The 24,811-nt window shown below is 37.1% G+C and overlaps 1 protein-coding gene across 1 annotated transcript in view; it reads right to left on the minus strand.

The window, feature by feature from the left end:
- The window catches only part of RBL10 (RHOMBOID-like protein 10), a 104,527-nt gene extending 81,635 nt beyond the window's left edge, over window positions 1-22,892 (minus strand). The window contains exon 1 of the mRNA XM_089818876.1: window positions 22,618-22,892. Coding sequence (XP_089675002.1) covers window positions 22,618-22,773 — 156 coding nt within the window. The 5' untranslated portion in view covers window positions 22,774-22,892. The remainder of the gene's footprint in view (window positions 1-22,617) is intronic.
- Window positions 22,893-24,811: the final 1,919 nt, after the last annotated feature.

The raw sequence follows: 24,811 nt of genomic DNA on the forward strand, positions 1-24,811 counted from the left end.
GGCCCAAGATGATAGAAGCAAGCTCATAAATAAGGAGAAATTTATTAAGAGGATGAAGATAGCAATTTTATTTTGGTAGTAATTACATACAAAAGTGATCGTGATAAATATGACAATCTCTTTAACATGTGCTTTGTTATTGTACTATCTTAAAATGGAAGCACCCATCATTTAAGACCTTTTAGCTCATGTTCTTTGGTGAGCCTATTGACCATGGATCGATTCCGGCTCAATCAACTCTTTCTCCTATTGCGCCGCATATCAACCACTTTCATCAATGCAATATATGAGACCTCAGGGTTAGCTCCTTGTGGGCCAACCCTAGAATAGGTTGACCCACATCGACCTGTTCTAGGAGAGGTCAACTTCTTCCACACTAGGTCAACCGGGTCAACCTGTTTCCTAGGGATTTTAAATCCCGTGGCCAGTTTTGTCTCGAGGTTGCAAATTAGAGAATCAGGTGACCCGGTCGGTTTGCATTGTTTTTGCGCCCGAAAACTAGTATAAAAGGAAGCTTGGGCACCTCATTTTCACATCCACAAGCAATCCATCAATTGCTAGACATTAAGAAGCAATTCAAGGCACAACTTGGAGCATTCAAGCAAGCAAATTTTTATCAAGCATTCAAGGCATTCAAAGATTTACAGATCCTTTGTGAGCATTTCCTCTTCAAGATCTAGCATTTTGTTGGCCATCAAGGGAGAAGATCTACATTGAGGCATTCATCATCTTCTTCATTGATGCATACTTGCATCCATGACTCCATAATGTGGTTTTGGTAGATCCATTGCATTTGTGGAGATTTCCTACATCCTTCATTGCAAATTCAACGTCTACAACACACAAGCATTACAAAATCCTTGTTGACAAGGGATTCTTCAAGAAAAGTAAAGATTTACATTTGTCTTGCTTTCCTTACATGTTTTACATTCAATTTCAAGGTTGATTCCTCAATCTAGGGCTTGACCAAGGTAAGCCCTCATCCAACTAAAACAAAAATCAAGTTTTTTGTGTGTAGGAGTAGGATAGCCGAATTGCGACCACAAATCTCGAAACTACTCATCGAAACATTTCTGAAGAAGTTGGGTCGACTTTGCTACTGTTTACAGGGAACATGCCCATCTTCCTGTAAAGTGTCTAGACACTTTACTACCAGGTCAATGTCTTCATGGAGGCCTAAGAAAAACAACATTTTCTGAGTTTTTGTTTGATTGTGAATTCGTACTTGGAAGTTTTGTCACAAGTTCTAATCCACAACTTTTTGGAGTGAAAAGGCATATTCGCTTACACATTTTGAGTTGAGTACTTTACCATTCATTTCACTTTTTAGTCTAGACCTATTTTCATATCTTAATTGGGCTGATTGCATATATTTAGCACCTAGATCTATCTTACACTTCTCATTATATCAATACAACATTTATATTTACACATCTTTAATCCAATCAACATTGCATGAAAGAGGACTTGTTCGCGTACTTCTTGATATAATTTGAGTTTAGTATTGGCATTCCTTTATCCCTTTGGGTTTTGCTAATCTAACTTGAGATATATTGAGAGTTCTGTTTGGAAGCCCCTCTTTCTCTTGTATTTTGAGTGTTAGTGTGGAAGTGGTTAGTTAATGAATTCATCTCAAAGAGTCTATATTGTTAAATTCATTAGCCTCCATTTCATCACTAAACAGTTATTCAGAATAAAAGAAGAAGCAAAACTAATATGTTATTATAAATAAAAATGTTCAACTTCATATATGTTAAAACAAACGACAGAAATATGAAAAAGGGTGTGATTTTGATTAAGATACTATCCTTCAAAGGTGTGATTCATTGATGATTACTAGTTGCAAAGGTTTTTGTTTGCAAAGATTAGGTGCAGTTTATATTCGAGGAGATGTGACTTTTTTCAAATGACTATTTGTTAGGAATTATCTTTTTGGATATACATGATTTAGAAGGTATATATGGAAATAGAAAATGGAGGAGTGAAGTGTGTGTGGAGTAAACAGAAAGTAGAATGAGTGAGATATAAAAGATAAATTATTAAATACTTATAATATGAAGAATATTGCATATTTTTCTTTTGAATAGGATTTAATAATAAAAGAATAAATTATGCTGTAAATTAGTAAATTAACTATATTACTAATATAATAATGAAAGAATGCAATGTTGTTGGTAAAACTAGTTGTTAGTGTTGGAAATGAAAAGTGTAGCTAAGATGGGAGGGGTGAATCAATTACCACAAAAACAATCCCCTGTCACTAGATGTCAATTCAATCTTTCACTGATCATGCAATACTGTCCAACTCGATTAACACTAGAATATTACTATCACTCAGTTAACAAAGCAATCTTATGATTATTAATCTGTTTTAGCCTTTAGTAACTTAGTTGCAGAAACATAAAGCATTAAGCAAATAACATGAACATAGATGACACCAAGATTTAATGCGGAAACCCAATTTCAGAAAAACCACCTTGCAACTAGTAACAATATTTTTCACTCTTCTGAAGTGAGCCCTATTAGGAGCCAACCTTGTTAAAAGTTACAATACATATTGTTAAGTATGACCTTGTTAGAAGATTTCGATCACCTTGTTACGAGTGATCTGGTTAGAGGTCTTCAAACACTTCAATCTTGAAATGTCACCTTGTTAAAGGATTTACAAAAATGACTGTTAAGTCAACTTTGTTAAGAGATTTCTTTACTGCTACAATGGTTAGAAGGTAATAGCAATTTGACCTGATTTATGAAGCAACTATCTTTGCAAATTCAAATCCATGTTCTGGCTTCGTCTTTGGATCCTTACTAATCAGATGTTCTTTGCAGCTTATCTTCCACACTTTCCTACCATGTCTTTTCCTTCGCTCACATATCCATCTTATTTCATATTCCACTTCTATATTTTATCCTCAGAACTTGACCTTTCTTATATATCATAAGCTAGGTCAAGTCGGCTTGAATACCCATCCAAATAACTAATTATCATCCAAATAGTCGGCCTCAAACAATTAATTATTAGACAATTGAATTATGTTGTCACTCAATCAGTACTGAGATTGAAAACTTGGTTAACACTGTGAGTCCTTTGATGCTCGACCACTCGGTTAATACTGCTAGCAGGATATCCTTCATTAACCAACTGCTCAATTAACACTAAATGTTCTTCTTTACCCGACTACTCAGTTAATACTAAGATATGCAAGGTTAATACTGCAAACTCTTCATTGCTCAGTTAATACTGACATTTGTGTAACATCAATGATAACATACAATTGAAGAATTGTTTCCAACAGTTAGCATGTGACTAGTGTGTCTGAAGGGGTAGGCACTTTGGGTAGTTGGTTGGTCACGACAATTTGAAGTTGTAACCCTTCGGCATTATATATTCTATGCACTGGTATCCGATCATCATCATGATTGTGAAGGAAGAAGTAATGTTGTCATTGTGGCTCTGGATATATGAATGTAAGCATTTCTTGAGATTGATAAAGAAGTTAATGATTTTCTCTATTACTTTGTTGTGTTACATTATATTCTTTGCTATTTATTTTGAATGTGTTAAACTTATTACCCGAAGAGGTAAACATTTAGCGTCAATGCCTTTGAAGAATCTCGGAGTGATGGAGTGGGTATAAGGTGAAGGATGCATAATGGGACAACCCATAAACGAAGGAAGTAGCCACAATGAAGACAGAACATTTCAAAAGTTATTCGAGGGAGAAAAAGAATTGACATTGGACTTCATCTCATTTCGACAAGCATCAATAGAAACCCATGTACGAAGAGAGGCTACGAAGGAACAAGTTCCTACGAGTGTAGTGTGACACTCTCTTGAAGTAAACCCTGTTGTGGATCGGTTCATGAGCAAGCTCTCGTGACTGTTGGCACATACATTCTTGGTGTTGCAAAACTCCTAAGAGGAAGTCAATCGAGAGAATAGATGCTAGCAGATCCTCCAAAGGTTTGAGGAGAATAGGCAAAGGGAGATAAAAGAAAGCGTCGAGAGCAAGAGACAAAAGGAAACCCTTTGGAAAGGAGGAATTAATGCCAAATTTGCTAAATAAAGAAAAAAGTCGGAAAGAATATTTAGACGAGTTTGAGGCTACTCAGAGGATCGGCAAACTCAAGGAACAAGAAAAGCGTTAAAGCTGATTGAGGAGACTTACCAAAGGAAGGCCAGAGGAAAGGTTGCCCGAAGGAACCAAGTAGGGGTCACAGCAAGCGAACAAATCAGAGATGCGAAGTATGGTACCATAAGGAGGGTGACGAAGAAACAATTAATAAATAAACCACAACAAACTATTAGAAGACACAAGAAACGGGTTAGGAAACCTCTCTCTCACACCAAGGGAGGAGGCAGGGAGTCGAAGGGAGAGTAGAAGAGGCTGAGGACGATGGTGCAAGGGATACCAGTGTAACCATGTGTGTTGGAGGGACACAAGGGCACGGTAGCCAAAGCAACATATCTAGCTTTAACAATCTGATTCTGGAACCCACACTATACTGTCGATAACCAACACTATCGTCATGTCTCAAAAATAGAAATTGCTAAAATTCATCAACGATGAGAAGGAAGAGCTCGTGTTCTAATATAGAACCTATGAAACCATCTGCTCTACCAATGTGGTGACAAACCATGATGAGTGGGTCAAGCAATTCCCTGCCATATTGAGGGGAGTGGCAATAGACTAGTACTCAGACATGGACACAACTAAAGTCACTTCATAGAAGGATTTGAAGAAGGAATTCTAGACCGAGCTCTAACTGATGTGAGACAATAGCAAAATCATGGTAGAATCTCCAATATTAAACAAGAAAAGATGAAATTGTTAGAGCGTACAATCGAAGGTTGAAGGAATCGTTGGGAAATATAGACAATCAACCAGCTGATAGCCTAAAGAAGCAGTAGTTCATCTGAAAATTGTACTACCCCCATTGTACAGAAATGCGTACAGTAAAGTAATTGACTTGGGAGACTAGGAGCAAGATGACCAAGAAAAAGCACGGGTCATCATCCAAAGATGATAATTCCTCTGCACAAAGAACTAGGAAAGTACAAGCCTTTCAAAAGGATATGTTGAGGATGAAGAGGGAATTCAAATCCATGAAGGCTAGTAGGAGAAAAAATAAGGATGAAGATTTGTGGTGTACAGAGTGTATGGAAGAAGGCCATAGTAAGGCCGTATGCCTGAAGAAGAACTTCTACAACATTTACCAGATTATGGGCATTCCACTAAGGAATGCCCATATAACATGAAGACACAAGGTCAATAAGTGTTGTTCACACAAGATTTGTCCACATCCACACCAGTGGCCAATGCTCAAGGGAATAACACCACGACATCCTCTGGCGGCTACTAGAACAAGAAGCATGGAAGAAGGAATAATAACAACAATAATAGTCGACCAGTATTCAGGATGATGCCAAAGGACGGCCAATGATCGAATGTCGCACATGGAACTAGTGGGGAGATTTCACCTGTGACTGTCCACAAGAAGAAACATAACTCTTGTGCAGATGGTGCGAACCAAGAGATCATGAGGACGCTAGTTGTCCGAAGTTGAGTGTTACTCTACTGAATATTGAGAAGGTGGGTATAGAAGAAGAGGTTTGGTACTCACCCATGCGCAAGCAAAGAAGGCCACATACCTCGACCCCTGTATGAAGAAGTTGAGAGAACGGATGCGAAGGTTAATAAAGAAAAAGAAATTATGGCCACGAGGAGGGAGACATAAAATGGCAAGTATCTCACTACGGACAGAGGTCGAGCAAAACATTTTATGGCAAATGATGCAGAAAGAAATTTTGGTCGAACTCAAAGACCTCCTAGAGACTGTCACAACTACACATGACACTTCTAGACACTATATTGGTCTCAAACTGTACGACGCACTGTGCAAATCGGACAAAGGATTTCATCGAAGCTTCTACAAACCCGATGTTATTGTTGGTCAACAATGGTAGACATCCTATGGTGGTGGAAATGCGTGTCCTCGACACCATCCTAACAAACATGAACATGGATAGAGAATCTGGTGTCAATGTGCTTCTTGAGGACACATGGAAGAAGTTGAGGAAACCTACACTGTGGCCACTAATTGTCTACCTGGTGGGAGCAGACCAACACGATATCAAGCCAATTTGGATGCTAATGGCGCAGAGAGTAATCATTGGCACTCAACAATTTGTGCTAGAATTTGTGGTGATCCCACTCAGGAAGAAAGGTTATGACACAATCGTCAAGAAAGGGTGGTTAGTGGCAGCAAGGGTGAACCACAATTGGAAAAGAAACACCCTATCTATGGAGAAAAGCAAAAGGAAGTTCACCGTTGATCTCAAAATGCAAATGCTAAGCAAGCACCTGACATCCTCGTCTGAGTCTGAGTCCAAAGGGTACGAATGGAAAAGATGAAGAGAAGCAGTAGATAGAACCCAACGAGGAAGGTATCCTAGAGTTGGAGGGTTGCTCAAAGGACAACCTAGACTTAATGAATGGCCTCTTCCATTGCCAAATGGAAGATTATGAACTATTGCATTGCAACATGCTTCAAGTGGATGAAGGTAAGAGGACTTGTTTCCTCCAACGTATGGAGAGTACATTGAAGGGGAGGCTCGAGTAAACAAGATACCGGCACACTACTTTGACATGATGAAGTCGATTTGGTGTGAGGAACCTTTATTAAAAGTTACAAACATTGGCAATGAGGCTAACCCAAGAAACATCCTTGTAGGTGACAAATGGCACCCCGTCCAGAAAGCAAAAATGTTCAAGATCTTTACGGAGTATAAAGATGTGTTTGCTTGGATGTATAAAGATTTTAAGGGAGTCACTTCAAAGCTACCACATTCCATTGGTACCTTGTGTTGTACAGGTAGAAAAGAGACCGTATAGGATGAATAAGAACTATGTTTCACGAGTTAATGAGGAGATAAAAAATATTTTGGATGCGGGTGTTATTTTCTGAGTGCAGAAAACTGAATGGGTCTCTCCCATAGTTATATCATCGAAGGAGGCAAACCAAATTCTCATATGTGTAGATTTTAGATGCCTCAATGCAGTCAACATGAAAGACCCCTTTTTGATCCCCTTCACGGAGAGCATCTTGGAAGAGGTAGCAGGACATGATATCTATTCATTCATTGATGGATTAGGAAATCTACAAGATCTACACCATCAGCAAAGATAGAGGAACAGGTTAGAGTGAGCCTAAGAGAGCCCCAAGGCAGAAGGCAAAGGCCCAAGGCCCTAAACCTAAAAGATCTAAGGCCGCAGATAGAAAGAAGGTTGGCAAAGGCAAGAGAACAAAAAAGACTGAAGAAGAGAAAGCAAAACCAGAGACAGCAGAGGCACAAGAAGAACTAAACATTGATGTTGAGGCGGAGAGGGAAATGGAAACCAGATCTAAACTCTATTACAACAAGAATTGAACATGATGGCAAACTTGAAGATATCCAAAGTTCTATTAAATATGATGAGCAAGGACAAGGTATGATTGAAAGCTCTGTTATTAGACTTTTGTTAAATTTGAAGAAGAATTTGGTAGAGTTGAAGGGAAGTATCCCTAATCATTTCTCTAACAAGCTAGAAGAGAAATGGTTAAGAGCAATTGAAGAAGATAAGAAAATGAGAGAAGATAAAGTAGGAGAACGTTGTACATTGATAAGTTTTGAAGAAATAATGTTCTTGATCAAATAAAGCCTAATCTTAGAACAAAGATGAGAATAGTCAAGTCAATGGCAGCACTTTATGATGAAGTTAAAGTTGGGACTGAAAAGGCAAGCTTAGAGGTACCAAATGACCCTAGTTTGAAGAAGACACAACCAAAGAAAAGATTGGTAGGGATAACAATTAACGAACCTACTATTAAGACAAGAGAAGATGACGAGACAAACCAATTCATGAGCACACTCAAACAACCAAATTTATTCATCAATGGAGTACCCATTACACTGGATGCCACACCTGAAGAGGGAGAGCAGAAAAAGGAGAAAGATGATGGGGACAATATAGGAAAGATGGGTGATATTGAAAACATAATTTCTGAAGCAATGAACATCGCAAGTGAGATAAGTGACAGTGACAAAGAAGAGAAGAGATGAGAAGAAGATAAACAGGATGAGCTGAAAATTGAAGAAGATCAAGGCCAGAAAACATGGATATAGATCAGACTGAGTTGCCATCTGTGGCAAATGAAGATACATCTTCATTACCCACAGCAGATGATTCCACTGAAAATGATGATCAGACCACGATGTATGATCAGAGGATTGTTGAGAAAGAGAAAGGTATTGCTACACCTTCTACTCCAAGTACATCACTTTAAACATTGTTGGCAAGTAGCAGCACTCCTGAAGATATTGCAAAATTAAATAAGGAAGACATGGATGAGAAAGCATTCATGCAAATATCATTATTTGCTTATGCTAAAGCCATGGAGAAATCAGAAAAGAAGTCAGAGAAGCACAAGATGATACTTGGGAAGGCACTAGATAGATTGCAGAGAACATTGCTTACACTGTCACAGATGCAAGGAACCAATATTGTAGACATTCTTAGTAAGGTAATTGATGAATTTGATGATCATTTTTCTACTTTGACTAAGACCTCCAAGATAAGTGCACAACACGAGTTTAAGTCTGCACAATTTTATAAAGTATGTGCAAATATTACAAATGACATCCTAGTCATCGATGAGTGTATTAAAGATATTAGAAGTTGTATTGCTAAAGGTAAGAAGATGTACATGCATGTACAAGGTCACATCATTTTGTTGAGGACAAGCTAGAGCAGCTAGCTAGTGAATTTGACCAGAATGATTTGAGTGTGATTGAGTTAGATAAAAGGGTAAGTAAGACATCCAATGTTATTCACACTTTGAATCATGAGAAGAATAGAGTATTGCAAAGATTGAGCTTATCAAGAAGCTTAGTGACCCCTAAGTTAGATATGCTACAGAAGGAGTTGGATACCCTGACCACAGCAAAGAAATCATATGAAAAGTTTACTCCTATGGACTTAGATGGAGCAGAGATAGCTGCATATGCTATTTGTGGAGTTATACATGTAGCAAAATCAGTGAAGAAGACTTGGGATATTGAATGTGAAACCCTGTGAAGAAATTTTTCTGATTGTATAAGGTTTTTGGATTAGAAAAAAACTTTCTAGCACTATAATTTTGACTTGTATATATGCATATGATACTCACCTTTGCCATTGATGTCAAAGGCAGACTGAGGACAGTGAAAAATAGAAAAGCTATATATGAAAGAGGGAGCAGTAGTTAGTAGATACGTATCAATGGAGGATCAAATATACAGGCATGGAATAGTTTAGTTATGAATAAAGAAGATAAGTTTTTGTATGGCCACAATTTTGATATTTTGAAGTTTTTGAACACTTAGCCAATTTTTCACGAAGTGTTGTCATCAATGCCAAAGGGAGCTTGTCAGCAAGTTAATTGAGATAAGTAATGTGATGTTATCATTTATGGAAACATTATGCAAGGTTAAGTTCATTTACATTGAAGATATAGTTTTGATGTGTTTATGTGACAAAATTGCCTAAGTATAACAAAGGAATACAGGGTACAATCAGATTGTTTTTGTCAGCGAGCTTCACTGGAAGCAGGTGCAGGGCTATAATTTGGAATATGGTAGAATGTGGAGTCTACTTTATATATCTATGTTCTCTTACATTAGTATGACAGTTGGCACATGTTTTGGATGGATAATCAGAGCACAATTTGTTATTGCAGAGGCAGAGTGCACAAGATAGTTTTGATATTTTGGCGAAGGCATTGAATTGACTTGTCAATTCAAGTACTTAGGAATCTAGGGACGACATCCTAGATGTTAACCCTTAGCAGATTTTAATAATATGTTTTGGTAACATGCTACATGGTAGTCAGACCAACTAATTAATAAGTTAAGGAAAAGGGTATAAAGGCAGTGTATTTTGATTAGTGAAGTTTCCAAAGCTTATGTTATGTTATGATTGTATAATGTGAGCTTTGTTTATCTTGGATAGATTGTATTTTGATGATCAAAGAAGAGCAGAGGTATATGGGCATGACTAGATGCAAGAAACAACAAAGAACTAATCAAATATTTGAGGTATCATTATAGCCAAGCTTTTGGCATTTCTCTATACTACTTGTAAAGTTGTATATTGTTGTAAGAGTAGTGAGCTCACTATTTCATAACTCCTAATAGGGTTGAGGCCTCTAACAAGGTCTAAAGTGCTCTAACAAGGACAAATACACTACATGTATGTAATAGACTCCTAACAGAGTCAAAACCTTTCACAAGGTACTTTTGATTAGTGGATCATTTTGTGGGTACTATTCCCACTGGGGTTTCCCCTTGTTAACAAAATATGGTGTTATGAGTTTCTTTGTGGAATGCTTGTTATTATTGTTATTCAGTTCATTGTTATATGCAGATTTATGATTTATTTATGTTATCCATAATTGGGCAAAAAGTGTTGGAATACTGACATATCTATGTTCGCTTATTTTAGTATGACAATTGGCACATGTTTTGGATGGATAATCGGAGTACATTTTGTTATCACAGAGGTGTTGTGAGGTTTTCACACCATCACCCCAAAACTTTGGGGACCCCTTTTTCGAGCAAGCCTTGACAATTTTTGTGGACTTTTTGGAATTTTTCAGTTGCCTTAGCAAAATTTGGAGTTGTCCAGAGGTTTTTTTTGAATTGATGATTTTACACCTTGGACGCCTTCGAGCCAAGAAGGGATTTGGTTTGTTTTCACTAGGTGTTAAACTTGATTTCCCAAAACATGTAATTTTGTCTTTAGGCCAAACAGAATTCAACAACAACATTTTTCAATGGTTAAAATAATATTTGGTAGGATAAAATTACAAATTCTGGACTTAGATGGATTTTTTTGAAAATTTGAAATAATTGTATTAGCTTGAGCATTTTCAAAATGAATTTTTAGATTTAGTCATTTTGGAAAATCTTGAATTTTTTTGGTGAAAAGGAAATTTTTGATAGTGAAATTAGGTTCAAATTTAGAGCTTGAATTTGGAGTGCCAAGAAAAGGATTAATTTTGTTAAAAAAATTGAAATTGAATTAAATTGCAAAATTGCATTAAATTGGTTGAAATTTAGCCTAGAAGATTTTAGAAATGTTAAAAGAAATTGGTAATTTGGAATTGAAAATTGATTTGGCTTGCTAAATTTGATTTTAATGATATTTTAATTGTCAAAACATTATTAAATGAAAATTTTGACATCTCCTAGGCTTACCTTATTTCTATTTTGCTGTTTCTGATCAAAACTAGCAATTAAATGGGCCAATTTCACTATAGGGCTAAGTAATTTTAATGTTACATTTAAATCTGGGCCATTAATTAAGGGACTAACTAAATTTTGTTTTCCGTCTAGGCAGGTCAGCCCACTTGGAGAGGCAAAAGTTTGGTATAAGAGGGACTTCTCTATTACAAGATTCAAGAAGAGTTGGCAGATTAACGGATTTCCGGATGATTCATTAATTAAACAGAGGAACAAATGTGTTCTTTATAAAGAATTACAAGGACATTGTTTCTAAAAGAAACAACGTAGACTGAAGACGGAATTAGAAACAAAACTAGAGACAAGATAAGAAACATTCCTATCTGGACTGAAGAAAAAAGAGACGGGATAGGAAACATTCCTATCTAGACTGAAAGACGGACTACAGACCAGTAGTTGACTATTATAGAAAGTATAAGATATTATCTTAATACCCTCCCTTAATGGTCAACGTACGGATGTCGGAACATTCTGTGATAATTGAGACCCTCCCTGGATCTACAGAATGCTGAAACCAAGAAGCTTTGCCAGAAGAGTGCTATGACTCAAAATAAGTTACAATTACAAAACTTCGTTTTTGTGGAAAAAACGGTAAAACCCAAAATCTCACGCAACCTTGCGTATTACAGACAACTTGAAATGATTTTTGAGGAGAAAATCAACAAACCTAGAACTCACACAACCTTGTGTATTACAGACAACTTGAAATGATTTTTGAGGAGAAAATCAACAAACCCAGAAAAAAAGAAACAAATTCAGAAGGCTCTGCTCTTGTCGGAAGTCTCATGAAGACCTTTTAGATGTGTCCAGATTTCGGCAGCTGTCTTGCCAGATGGAATCTGAGAAAGCTGGTCATCAGCTACGGATAGTTTGAGAAGCATTACTGCCTCTCGATTGTTCAAATCCCATGTATCTTGATCAGGACCCGGAGAAGTCGGACGCTGCGTAACACCCAGAACAAGTTGATCGGTGTTTCAATATTCGAAGATTGCGATGATGCGCTGCTTCCAAGTTCCATAATTGCGACCATTGAATTTGGAATTATGTTCGAGCAAAATATTTGTCAGAGATGCCATGGCACGTTTTTCAATGAAAAACTGTGAAAATCTGTGAAGGCACGTTCTTCACGGCAAAAATACGAAAGACCCAGAAGAATCAAAGAATGACCCAAAAGAGAGCTCGAAAAATCCAGAAGGAATCTGCTGTCGTTTTCTGGATCCGCTGGCTCGAAAATTGAGGCACAAAAATCGAGGCACCCAAAAAAAAGGGACAACCCAGTTGAGCTCTCGAAAAACCCACCAAGAATCTTCAAACAAAATATTTTTTCGACCCCAAAAATTAGGGTTTTGAAAAAAAACGGCCCTAGCTGAAAAAAGCTTGAAAAAACTTCAGATTTCTTGATACAAAATGGCAGATTTTTCTTCAAGGATCAATGTGCATGGACGAATGGAGCTAGAGTGTGCTAAACAAACACAGGCAGACCCGAGTTTGGGAATTTCTCTAAGCTGAAAACCCTAAGCGGGTTTTAGAGAAATTCAACAAAAATAATTTTGAAAAAATTTAAACAAATAATTTCACAAAGAAATTATAAATTTTTTCGAAAAAATTTAAGTAATAGCTCTGATACCATGTTACAAGATTCAAGAAGAGTTGGCAGATTAACGGATTTCCGGATGATTCATTAATTAAACAGAGGAACAAATGTGTTCCTTATAAAGAATTACAAGGACGTTGTTTCTAAAAGAAACAACATAGACTAAAGACGGAATTAGAAACAAAACTAGAGACAGGATAGGAAACATTCCTATCTGGACTGAAGAATAAAGAGACGGGATAGGAAACATTCCTATCTAGACTGAAAGACGGACTACAAACAAGTAGTTGACTATTATAGAAAGTATAAGATATTATCTTAATATTCTCCCCTCTTATTTCCTCATTCCTTCTCTCCACCTCCTCTTGCAAATTGGAGCAATTTTCTTCCAAAGAGGCGAATTTCCAGCTAAGACAATTTTTGGGGCAGATTTTCCATTTCTTGGTGGCAATTTTCTCCTCCTTGCATGGGCGATTTCTGCCCTACGATTTTGCAAGGGGCAAATTCAATTTTTTGCAGAATTGGGCGATTTTTTGAGGTCTGATTTTTCCTCCAAGGGCTGCGATTTTCTTCTTCAGCTATGGCTATTTTTATTTGGTGAAGAGGCATTTAAGGTCTGAATTTTGGCAATTTTGGGCGAATTTGGAGAACCGAAATTCTAATTTAGAGCAGATTTTTCTGCCCTAAGGCAGCGATTTCCTTTATTTTGGGCGATCTTGGCAAGAAGGTCAAAATTCAGGGGCATGAGCAAATTTTAGCAAGGTTGGTGAATTCTGATTTTTGCTAAGGCATCACATTTTGAAGGCAGATTGAAATTTTCCGAGATCTGATCAGAACTTGAAGAGGACCCGATTATTGGTAAAGGCAGATTTAAAGTAAAATTCCCATTCATTTTTAGAGGTAAAGATTGGTTTTAAAGGCAGATTCTATTCCTTGTTCTTGCTTAGTTCGTTTCCCTTATCTTCTTCTTGCACTTTTCATCCATCACTTCATCATTTCCATTGATAGGCTGAAGTTGGGAGATATAAGTGTAGATTTCATGATAGGACACTTAGAGAGGCAGAAATAAGCTAGACCACTCTAGGATTGAAGTTGGGAGATATAAGTGTAGACCATCCTATGGTAATGAAGAGGTAAAAATAAGTGATAGTCCCACCCCTAGGATTGAAGTTTGGAGATTGATAAGTGTAGGAATAGGATTTGGAGAGGCAGAAGTAAGTTAGATTCCATCGATAGAAAGAAGGTTGTAGATTGATAAATGTATTCCTTATCATTTAGAACAAAGGGGCAGAAATAAGTGTTTAGGATGGTAGATGTTAGTGCAAGCAATAACTCAAAGGGAACGAATACCAAAAAAGACAAAGAAGACATGATGCCTAAGACCACCTTCTTCTCAAAAGTAAGGCGAATAAGTGATACCAATATCGACATGGTGAACATGGTATAGTTAAAAGATAGATTGAAAGAAGGAAAATCCCCCATGGCGAAGAAAACCTACAAGAGCGAAATTGTACATGCGGAAGCTTTCCCTCCTACCTTGCCTTGTCTGGAATTGGTAATGGAGTGTGCGTCCCGGTTTGATATTGTGACCAAGTGCATCATTTTGATGAAGGGAAGAGAGTGTTGGCTAACATCAACAGACAAGCGGTCGAAGAAGTATTCGATATTCCCTAGCATAGAGGCATGATAGTAGTAATGATGGATCAGGTGGCCAAGTTAATTCGAGATAATCAAGAGGCTTACTTCATTCATCTAAAGCAGAATTGGTTACATGAAGGAAAGAAGGGAGTTACCAAATTGTCAAAGCTCACCAAGTCAGATTTCAAACTGGAGTACAGCAATCTAATTGTGCTTCTCAGGCGAATCATGGGCATGGCTCAAGGTATGCAATTCGAGAACTGGATGTACTATTTTATCGATAAAATTGAAATGGAAAGAGAAAATTTGATTGGGCTAGAATTATAAGTGAAAATCTAGAGTTGCAACTTAGGATAGTGCAAAATCAAAAGCAATTCTATATGGGGTCTTATCTTTTCTATCTGATTGCGAGACTCTATGAAAATCCTGGACTAGGAGTGATTGAGAATGAGTCAAGGCAATGTTTGGTGCATGAGTACTATCCACAACTTCCTTTGCACAACACCAAAGATTATAAGATGTTTTATGATGCCTTTGCCATGAAGACGGTAAGAATATCACAAGGGACACCTGCTAGGAGGCTCTCAATGGAAGCAGAAGCAAAAGTTAAGAAGTATGGGAGTTGGTTCATTCAATTTCTGCAATTCACATATATTAGAGTAGCAGGGAGTACAGTTTGTCCCAAGAGACTTCCAAAGTACCCACCTAACAAGATAGTTTTGATGGAGTTGGCTACGCAACTTGAGCATTATGAGAACATGATGAAACTTAAAGATGAAACAGGGATTACCTTCTCATTTGGAATAGGCAACGATACTTGCTCCAATCCTATCAGCTTTGCAGCTAAGGAGGAGGAGTTAGAGCGATATCATCTAGGATAGTATAGAGCAAGACAAGGATTTGATCCTAATGATCTCATCAAGGCATCTCACAAAAACACATTCAAACAAATTCCTACTATAGAAGATTTTTGGGCCAATGCATAGGATGACTTTCATGTGAGGAAGCTGGCTTTCTCAAGATTGTCAGTGGGCATGATGAGGGCAATCAGATGGAGAGGCCTTGATATTCCAGATCAGCTAGAAGATGATGAAAATGTGCTAAAAAAAGATTATGATACAATAGATGGAATAGAATTGGGTCCAGTGGATTGGGATGATCATCAGGATCCTTCCTTAGAGGCAGTTACAAGGATAGTTGATCTACACACTGAGTCATGGTACAATGGAAAGTTGAGGCAATTACAAAGTCGGAAGGTACGCCTTACTTATGAGAGGATGAAACCAAAGGAAGAAGGTCCAACAAAGTCAGTTGAACAAAAAGGTGAAGGCAGTAGCCAACAACCAAGAGCAATTAAGAGCAAGAAAAGAAATTTGGAGGTTGAGAAAAGTAAAGAACATCAGGAGCCTCTAGCAAAGAGACGGAATGCAACACCGACAAAGGAGAGCATAATTGAGGCTAGGAGCCGAGAGGTTAATACAAGTGGACAATGGGCCTCGATAGAGGTGAGATCTGATTTAGAATCAAGTGATTACAGTGACAGTACCAAGTACTCTCCTCTCTCGGAGAACCAACATGGAGATGATGTGATAGTCACCAGTGAAGAAGAGGATAGGCCAATTGATATTGACGAAATAAGCCAAGTGCCTAAGGCCATTAGTAATGCTCTGCTAGTCAAACCAAATCCAGATTTTGGGAGATGCACTGCACCACTATGGTTAAGGCAAATGCTTATGTCAAGAGGCGAGGTGGTGACTATCCGAACAGTTGAAGATATTCAAGGGTTAGTGGAAAAGGAAGATAGCAAGGAACAAAAAAAAATTGCAAAAATAGTGGCAAAGGTAATCAGGGGTGATGATGAGGGTCACCGAAAAGTTTAGATTGCTATATCGAAGGTTAGCAAGGCAATAGATGAAATTGTAGCCCAGGAGTATGAGATACTAGAGCATAACTTGGGAAGAATCACGAATGACATGAAGTGTGAGGAGATCCAGGAAGGCATGGTTTCAATTATGGAAAGATTGAGGAAGGCAAACGAGAGGATTGTAAAGTTGGAAGCCAAAAACAAATATTGGGGAGATTGCCAGCCTATCCAACAGTTGCATCGAGTAGCCCTTCCGCAAGACAAATGCAAGGAACAACAAAGGACTAATCATAGTCAAGCTTTTGGTATTTCTCTATACTACTTGTAAAGTTGTATATTGTTGTAAGAGCAGCGAACTCACTATTTTGTAATAGAACCCCTAATAGCATTGATGCCTCTAACAAGGTCTAAAATCCTCTAACAAGGATACATACACTATATGTATGTAATAGACTCCTAACAGAGTCAAAACCTTTCACAAGCTACTTTTGATTAGTGGATGATTTTGTCGGTGCCATCCCCACCAAAGTTTTCCCTTGGCTAGGGTTTCCCTAATTAACAAAGTATGGTGTTATGAGTTTATTTGTGGTATGTTTGTTCTTAATATTATTCAGTTCATTGTTATATGCAAGTTTATGGTTTATTTCTAATATCCATAATTGGGCAAAAGTGTTGGCAAACTGATTCCACACCCCCTCACTCAGTATTCCATATGTCTAATAGGAAACACTTTAGTTTCAATTCAGATTGTTGTGAAATCATATTGCTGATACAAGTAGGGCTGCTAACCATATGTACATTTTGATGATATCAAAAAAATTTAAAAGTGTACTTTGAGTCAGGTAAATGACGATTTGGCTATGACATAGGAGAATGGGACACGTGAACTTCAATAATCTTGTTGAAATAAGCAAAGAATATACTTTTAAATTATTGAGGGAGAAGTTGGGAGTGATTTCACTCCTTCCTTTGATTGTTATTTTGACTCAGGGGAAGTTCCCATTGTCATATTCCATCAGCCCCATTTCAGTTATGCAAGTTGATTTCAGTCATTGATGTCAAAGGGGAATTGTGAGTCAAAGGAGCAGCAATTTTGAGAGCAGTTTTGGTTTCAGTTTGGTTTCATATGGAGTTGCAACCATTGACAAAGGGGGAGATGAATATTTTGTCATTGATGTCAAAGCTAGTCAGCAATTTTCTTAATTTGTGGCAATTATATTTTATTTGTGCAATTATTTGGTGAATTAAATATCATCTACTAGACATGGTGATTTAGTGAGGTGATATGGTATTACTCTTGGTGTATGGTGGCTGCAGGTGTCTGTATACTTTCACAATTTCAAACTTTGATTTAGTGAGTCAAAGAGAGCAGCATTTTTCCAGAGAGGTTTTTGTTTTAGTTTGGTTTCAGATGGAGTTGCTATCAAGGACAAAGGGGGACATTGTTGAATATTTTGTCAATGATGTCAAAGATGGTCAACAATTTTCATAATTAGTGGCAGCAATAAAATTAGTGAGGAGGGACAGCAAATTTTCAGAGCAATATTGGTTTCAGTTCAGTTTCAAATGGAGTTGCCATCAATGACGAACGGGGAGATTATTGAATATTTTGTCAATGATGTCATAGCTGGTCAACGATTTTCTTAATTAGTGGCAATAGTATTAGTGACTCAAGGGGGACAGCATCTTTTCAGAGCAATTTTGGTTTCAAATGGAGTCGCCATCAATGACAGAGGGGGAGATTGTTGAATATTTTGTCATTGATGTCAAAGGTAATCAACGATTTTTTTAATTTGTGACAATTATATTTTATATATGCAATTGTTTGGTTAACTCAATATCATGTCGGACATGGTAATTTCACGAGGCGATGTGGCATAATTGGTGACTGCAGGTTTCTGTACACTTTGACAGGTTCAGACTTTTGATTCCTAGCAGCTCATTATGGTATTATTCTTGGTATATGGTGGTTGCAGGTGTCTGTATACTCTAAAACTATCAGAGTATACAGACACCTACAGTCACCATACACCACGAATTGAGTATTCTATTTGCACTCTTGATTTCTTAATATTTGGATACCTTCCATATTATCAAATGAAGTTGCAACCAATGACAAAGGCGGAGATTGTTGACCTTGGAAATCTTAAATTGCTTGAGGACAAGCAATCTTGGGCAGGGCAGACTTTCGTATCTCCGTCATAATATGAGATATATTAGAAAGCTTCCTTATTAAACAAACCACAATTTTCTGCAAAGCATTTAACCTAAGAAATAATCAGTTGCCATGATGGAGATGGCCTGTGTTAAAAAAAACAAGCCCAGAAATAAAGCAATGATCAGAATAACCAAATAGTGAGTCTAGGATGAAGCAGTTATCTGAATAACAATGCAACAATGCTTGAGAATGAACTGACAATCTTATAAATGAAAAGCTTCATAAAAGTAACCATTTAAGGTGCAGTTACATAAAGAAAACATTGGTTACAAGCAACAGTTGTTTAGTTAAGAAGTAAAAATATAATGAAAAGGCACCTCTCATAAGAGACACAACCGCAGAAAGGGACATGTCTTTCCCAGTTCAAGAAGAAATATATATATACCTGAAGACCAGCTCCAGGGAAGCATCAACAATCAGCAATAACATCAATCTCAAACAAGTTTCTGATCACAAACAGAAGAAACAACTATAACTGTCCTATTAAATGAATTAATTGGCATGGGTCTAAATGTATTATGCGTTCAATCTGCGTATGCAAAATTATAGTTGATGATGTATTCACCTTTGCCTATGTATAAATAAATAATATCACATCAATCTATCCATATACTATCATGAATATCGATACTATCGATGTGCTTATTACTGATATTGCTACATTTGATCTGCTTATATTTAATTGATATCGTCACACACATTACTGACTTACTAAATATAAGCATTCTGCTATATGATGATTACAGTAGGATTAATATTGAATCATACATTTATACTAATGCATATGCCTATTCTATAATCAATCACATATAGTAGAAATAAGATTGGGAGATGTGGTTTACTGGCTCCCCTAAAATAAGAACGCCATCCCAAGAGGGGGATAAGTTCAACAATCCTACCTCTTGTGGGCCAAGAGGCAATTTTGTTGACCCAAGGGAGGAATTGGTTCATAGCTGGAAATTCCTGCTGGTTGTCAGATGCCCAAAGGGAGGAATTGGTCCATAGTTGGATATTCTTGCCGCTTATGAAATGTGGGCAAATTTTCCATAATGAGAATATGCTGTTCGCTCAGGCTTAGTTAGGCTGAGCAATGTATTGGCACCCCTCAAAGTCTGTACCACAATGACTAGTAATGGAGTAGTCATACTATCCATTTTGAGAAACCCATTATGTATTAGATAATATACATGTGTATTATTTTCTTAAAGCATTTACAACTAATAAAGATAATTTTGGCATTCTATTATTGGAATTGTTGTTTATATGTAAAGTTAAACAGGTGAAACTCCAACTTGGGGACTTAAACTGTGGGAGGAGGGTCTACATGTGCAAGTTGCAAGAAAAACCAAGTGAAGGATACGTGGAGCAAGTGCTCCTAACTGTGCAAGTAGGTTGATGCACATGAGGCCGTTTGCACTAGGACCTGATGGTGTTGTTAAGAGGCTTCAAGAAATTGAAGATGGAAAAGAGGAAGAAGAAAATGACATTTGTCATTGGATGGATTCTAAGGATTCCTAAACTCGTGAGAAGAGAGAGAAAATTAAGAGATAAAATGATAGAGATGCAGCACTAGTTTAATGATATAAGAGAAAATTTTGAAAAGAGAAAACCAAGGAAGAAAAGAGATGATGATCATTTTCTTTCTAATGATGTTTTGATTGCAGGAAAGAAGGAAGATGCAAGAGAGTGTCTTGCATGTGGCACTGAAGAAAAGGCTGTAGTAGAGGACTTGGAAGGTCCAATTGATGAAGGAATCAATGGAGATGAAGATGCGGAAGAGTTTGTGGTAGAGATATGTTTGTTGAAAGGCATCGAGAATGAGATAAAGGAAGTTGTATCTGAGACGAAGATGATGGACTTTGGGGGGTTCCTTGTTTGATGAGCAGATCAATGAAGGTTGGGATGTCATCTTGAAAGAAAAGATTAGAAGAATCAATAGCTTCTTTGAAGTTGAAACTAAGAAGAAGGAAGAGATTGTAACAGAGTCAAGCCTTTGTGAAGGCTTGGAAATATTGACAGCAGAGAGTTGCTACAAAAGAAAGGTACAATAGCATGTATGTATGAAGACATTGAGAGTATGGTGAGTGAGGTCACAATGGAGACATGTCTTTGGGAACTCATGCAAAAGGAAAGGAAGAGGTTGCAGCTGTGGGTGTCATTGTAATAGAGACAGAAAAATAAAGATGAAGATATTGCAGAAGTTGTGAAATGTCCTTTGGAGGGCATCAGGATGATGGAGAGCGTGGAGCAGCCAAATGTAGAGAGGTTGGTTGTAAAGAAAGAGACAGTAAAGGAATAAAATATTGTAGATTTTGTAGTAGAGGATGCTAGAAAGGTGTATGTAGAGGTGATGCATGTAGAGGAGACCAGAGTGCATTAAATGGAGGTAGCTGAGCTTAGGTAGCTTGAAACCCTTGAAGAAGAGAAGAATGTTGAGTAGTGAGATGAGAAGGAAAGTTGCATTGAGCAACATTTGGAGGAGTTTGAATTATGGCGGAACAGATTGCACATTGAGGAACAAGAGTATAGACTAGAGTTATCCAAGGAGAAGGATGCTTGTTCTGACTAAGTGTTTGAAGAGGGGAATGAATAACCAATTTAAAGTACTTGTTATAGTAATGAGGTCCGCTGAAGGTCGTTTAAAATCTAAAAGGATGGCACTGCAATCCAACTCCATTTTGTGAGACCAAGCTCAAAAAAAATTCCTACCCCAAGTGTCTGATGCAAGAGCATCCGAGGGCACTAGAGCAATTTTGCATCACCTAAAAAAATATCGGTTTGGTTTGGTAAAGTTTGGTGAGTAATTCTATTTTCAGTAAGGGCCGAATGCAAGCTATTATGTGTCGCTGTGTACCTTGGAAAGTGTACTAGAGGCCATATATGACAAAATAATTGATTATTTATGACTTATGTCAAATGGTAAATGTATTTTATAGCATTGAACTCATGTCACTGACGATTAAAAAGAAAAATGAAGTAATTTCCACCTTGGCATCCACTTTGGGAAGTGGAAAAGACATGTTAACACGTCAAGTGGTGGCGACAAGGCATAAATTAAGAATCATTTTTCTAGGCTCCACTTTGAGAAAGATAAAGAGTTACAAAGAAAATGGAGGATTCTCTCTCAGGTACCCAACTTTGGAGTTGAAGAGACTTGCAATGTTTGGTCTTCTATTGGCTTTGTGTTACCATTCTGGATCTCATGTGTTGCACCTTCAAAAGTGGAGCGTGGAATTTCCAAGAGGCATGAGAATGTTATAAATGGAGGGTTGGACTAGTTGTTGCATCATTCAGATTTGAAACATTCACAGTTGACTTGATCATTTGGAGTTGACAAGGTTATCTCCTTCATTTGAGAGTTGAGCAGTAGCCCCAGCTTGCAGGATTTGTAAAGCCCTTGAAGCCAAAGAATTAGTTTTGTTTCTAAGCATCATTTCATCTAGTGAAGCAATAGACATTGAGTCTCTTCTTATTATTACTGTGTTGGTATTTTTGTGTTATTGCTGTGGGGCGGAGTATCCCTTGACCAGAGATCTTAGAGCATGTGTTTGGGTGTAAAAGGGGAGTACCCTTCATCAGAATTTTCCTTTCAATTCAAAAGTATTTGACTGCACATCTATTATGTTTTATGTCACAATCAATCTGCCAATTAAAACACCAATATACATATATTCTTAAAAACTAATCCACACGAAGGTGCAGTTCGTCAAAGATAATACAGCACTGTATGTTGTGGATGAATAATATATTCGACTCCTAACCCATCCGTTCACATTCTTACGGTTACTTAAAGTTATGAAACCACGGTAATCATTTTGAGAATAGAAGAAATGGAATTCACAAGGTGTGCCATAATATAATGAATATGAGTTTATAAAATCTGAAACTAGTATTGTCAACACATTGTTTGAACAATTTCGGGAATAGGACTAATTTAAAGGGCAAACTCACGTGAGCAGAAAAAAAATGAAATGGATGACCTGAAAACTTGCAAAAATATGTGAATGCTTCGCATGGAATCGAGCTGCGTGCAAGTCAATGGCAGATACCATTCTCAACAAGCTGCAAGGTTTCTGTGAGTAGACGGATATAGGTGGACCTGCCCATCCCCATTGAAAATTAGAGACCACGGCCATCTGCTCTTTCAGCCCACGACACCTGAGCCTCGCATCCTGTTTTTCAGTTTTTTATCTGTCCTCGTCAATCCTTCCACGGCCCGCGCCCGCCAAACAAAAATCGAAAATGACGCTATGGTTCCGTATTTATTATTACAATTTTTTAAGTATTACTAGTGCATCGAATATTGATAGATATAAAATATTTATTATTAATTTATTTAAATAACTAGCATTTGCATCTAAAAGAGGTGCAATGATTATGTTAGAAAGATATAGATCTAGCATTATATTACTCCTATTTTTACTTTGTGTTTTGAGTGTTTTATTGCATTTTCTTTTTTTCTTTTTCTTCTTCTTATTCTCCTCTTTTTAGATCTCCTTTGTTTTGTTGATTCTATATTCTCTTCTTTTTTTCTATAGTTTCTTCTCAATGTTCATCTTCTTCTCCATATCTTAGTTTTCCTTGGTCTTCTCCTTTGCCTCCTCCTTTGTCACCTTCTCCTTCCCTTTTTTCTCTTTCTTCTTTGTTTTCTCTTCCTTTTCCTCCTTCTCCTTCTTCCTGTTTGGCTTCTTGTTTTGTATCTTATTCTTCATCTTCACCCTCGTCCTCTTCCTCCTTCCCCTTCTCATCCTCCATCTTGATCTTCTATTTCACCTCCTTCTCCTCCTTCTCCTCCTCCTCCTCCTTTTGTCTTCTTTGTCTTCCTCTTTTTCTTCCTCCTTCTCCTCCTCTCCCTCTTCCTCTTCCTCTTTACATGCAAATGTTATGATATGAAATGGGTGCCGAATTTAAGTGGAGGGAGCAGCGCCGTAAACTTTAGTGGGGTATTTGTAATAACCTTTATCGATGATTAATCAATAAATTAAAATTTGATAGCCTATGTTAGACACGAGAAATCTAGTGGCTCACAGATTGGAAAAGGTCTTTTGTCAGCTTTGTGAGACATGAGGATTTGGATGGGAGGCCATTCCCATATAAAATAGCCTATTGGCTAATTATTATTTTATTTTATTTTAATTAGCAATTGCATCCTAATAAGGTGCAGTAGTTATGTTGATAGGAAGATATACCTCTTACTTATCAATTGATGAGCTTAAGGGGCTTTCTAATGAATGGTTAATAAGGCACAACACTTGGTGAAGGTTTTCCAAATGGAGTTGCAAGCAGAGTGGGTTTAACCATGGAGGAAATTCTATAGTTAAGTGTGCTAAGGTTGGAGTAGTGTTGGGATGGGTGACCTCTTAGGAACTCATGGTGCTTTACCTCAGTAAGCATCACCTAAATCCAATGAGTGTTAAGTATTATATTTATTCTCATGAGAGATGGATTTGTGTGAATCGTTGCTCATGAAATGTGGGTCAATGAGTTTGACTAAAAAATTATACAATTAAATTGTGATATCAATATCACAATTTGACTTGTTGCGGAAAAATATCTCCTACTTATCAAGATATACCTAGATAATATATTGAAGGGTGACAAATAAATTTTGAGTAAAAGTTAATCTAGTATAATAGGATAATTAACTTAAATATTATGTGACATTAATCATTATTCTAATGCATTGGTCAATGCTATCCTATAAATTTCCAATGCTAGCATGCATCGATCATATTATCAACTATATACAATGGATTCAATTTTAACAACATGTTTCTATTTTATTAGAATAGTCAATATGCATGTCCTCAAAGTGTATTATTAGTAATTCTAAGAATGTAATAAAGGAGGGGACGATGTCCTCAATATTTGATAGGTTTATGATGTTGCATGTGTCAGTGCATAAATTTGAAACCAGTGGTTGAAGTTGTTCTTAACACTTTTTTGGAGAATGCATGCATATAAAGGTCATCTTTCTTAGTTGGGTTTAGCTAAAATGAAAAAATATTCAAACAAATTTTAACATAGTTTAAGATTTTTGTTGGAGATTTTTGTTGATGTTTGATAGTTATGTTGAATAAATCTATATAAAATTATATATGAGATATAATGTGTGTGTGTGTGTGTGTGTGCGCGCGCACGCGTGTGTGTGTGTGTGTATGTCTGTGTGTGTGT

The sequence above is a fragment of the Cupressus sempervirens genome, chromosome 3 (genome assembly GCF_028749045.1).
Source record: "Cupressus sempervirens isolate cs-2001-9-10 chromosome 3, ASM2874904v1, whole genome shotgun sequence".
NCBI classification, from domain to species: domain Eukaryota; kingdom Viridiplantae; phylum Streptophyta; class Pinopsida; order Cupressales; family Cupressaceae; genus Cupressus; species Cupressus sempervirens.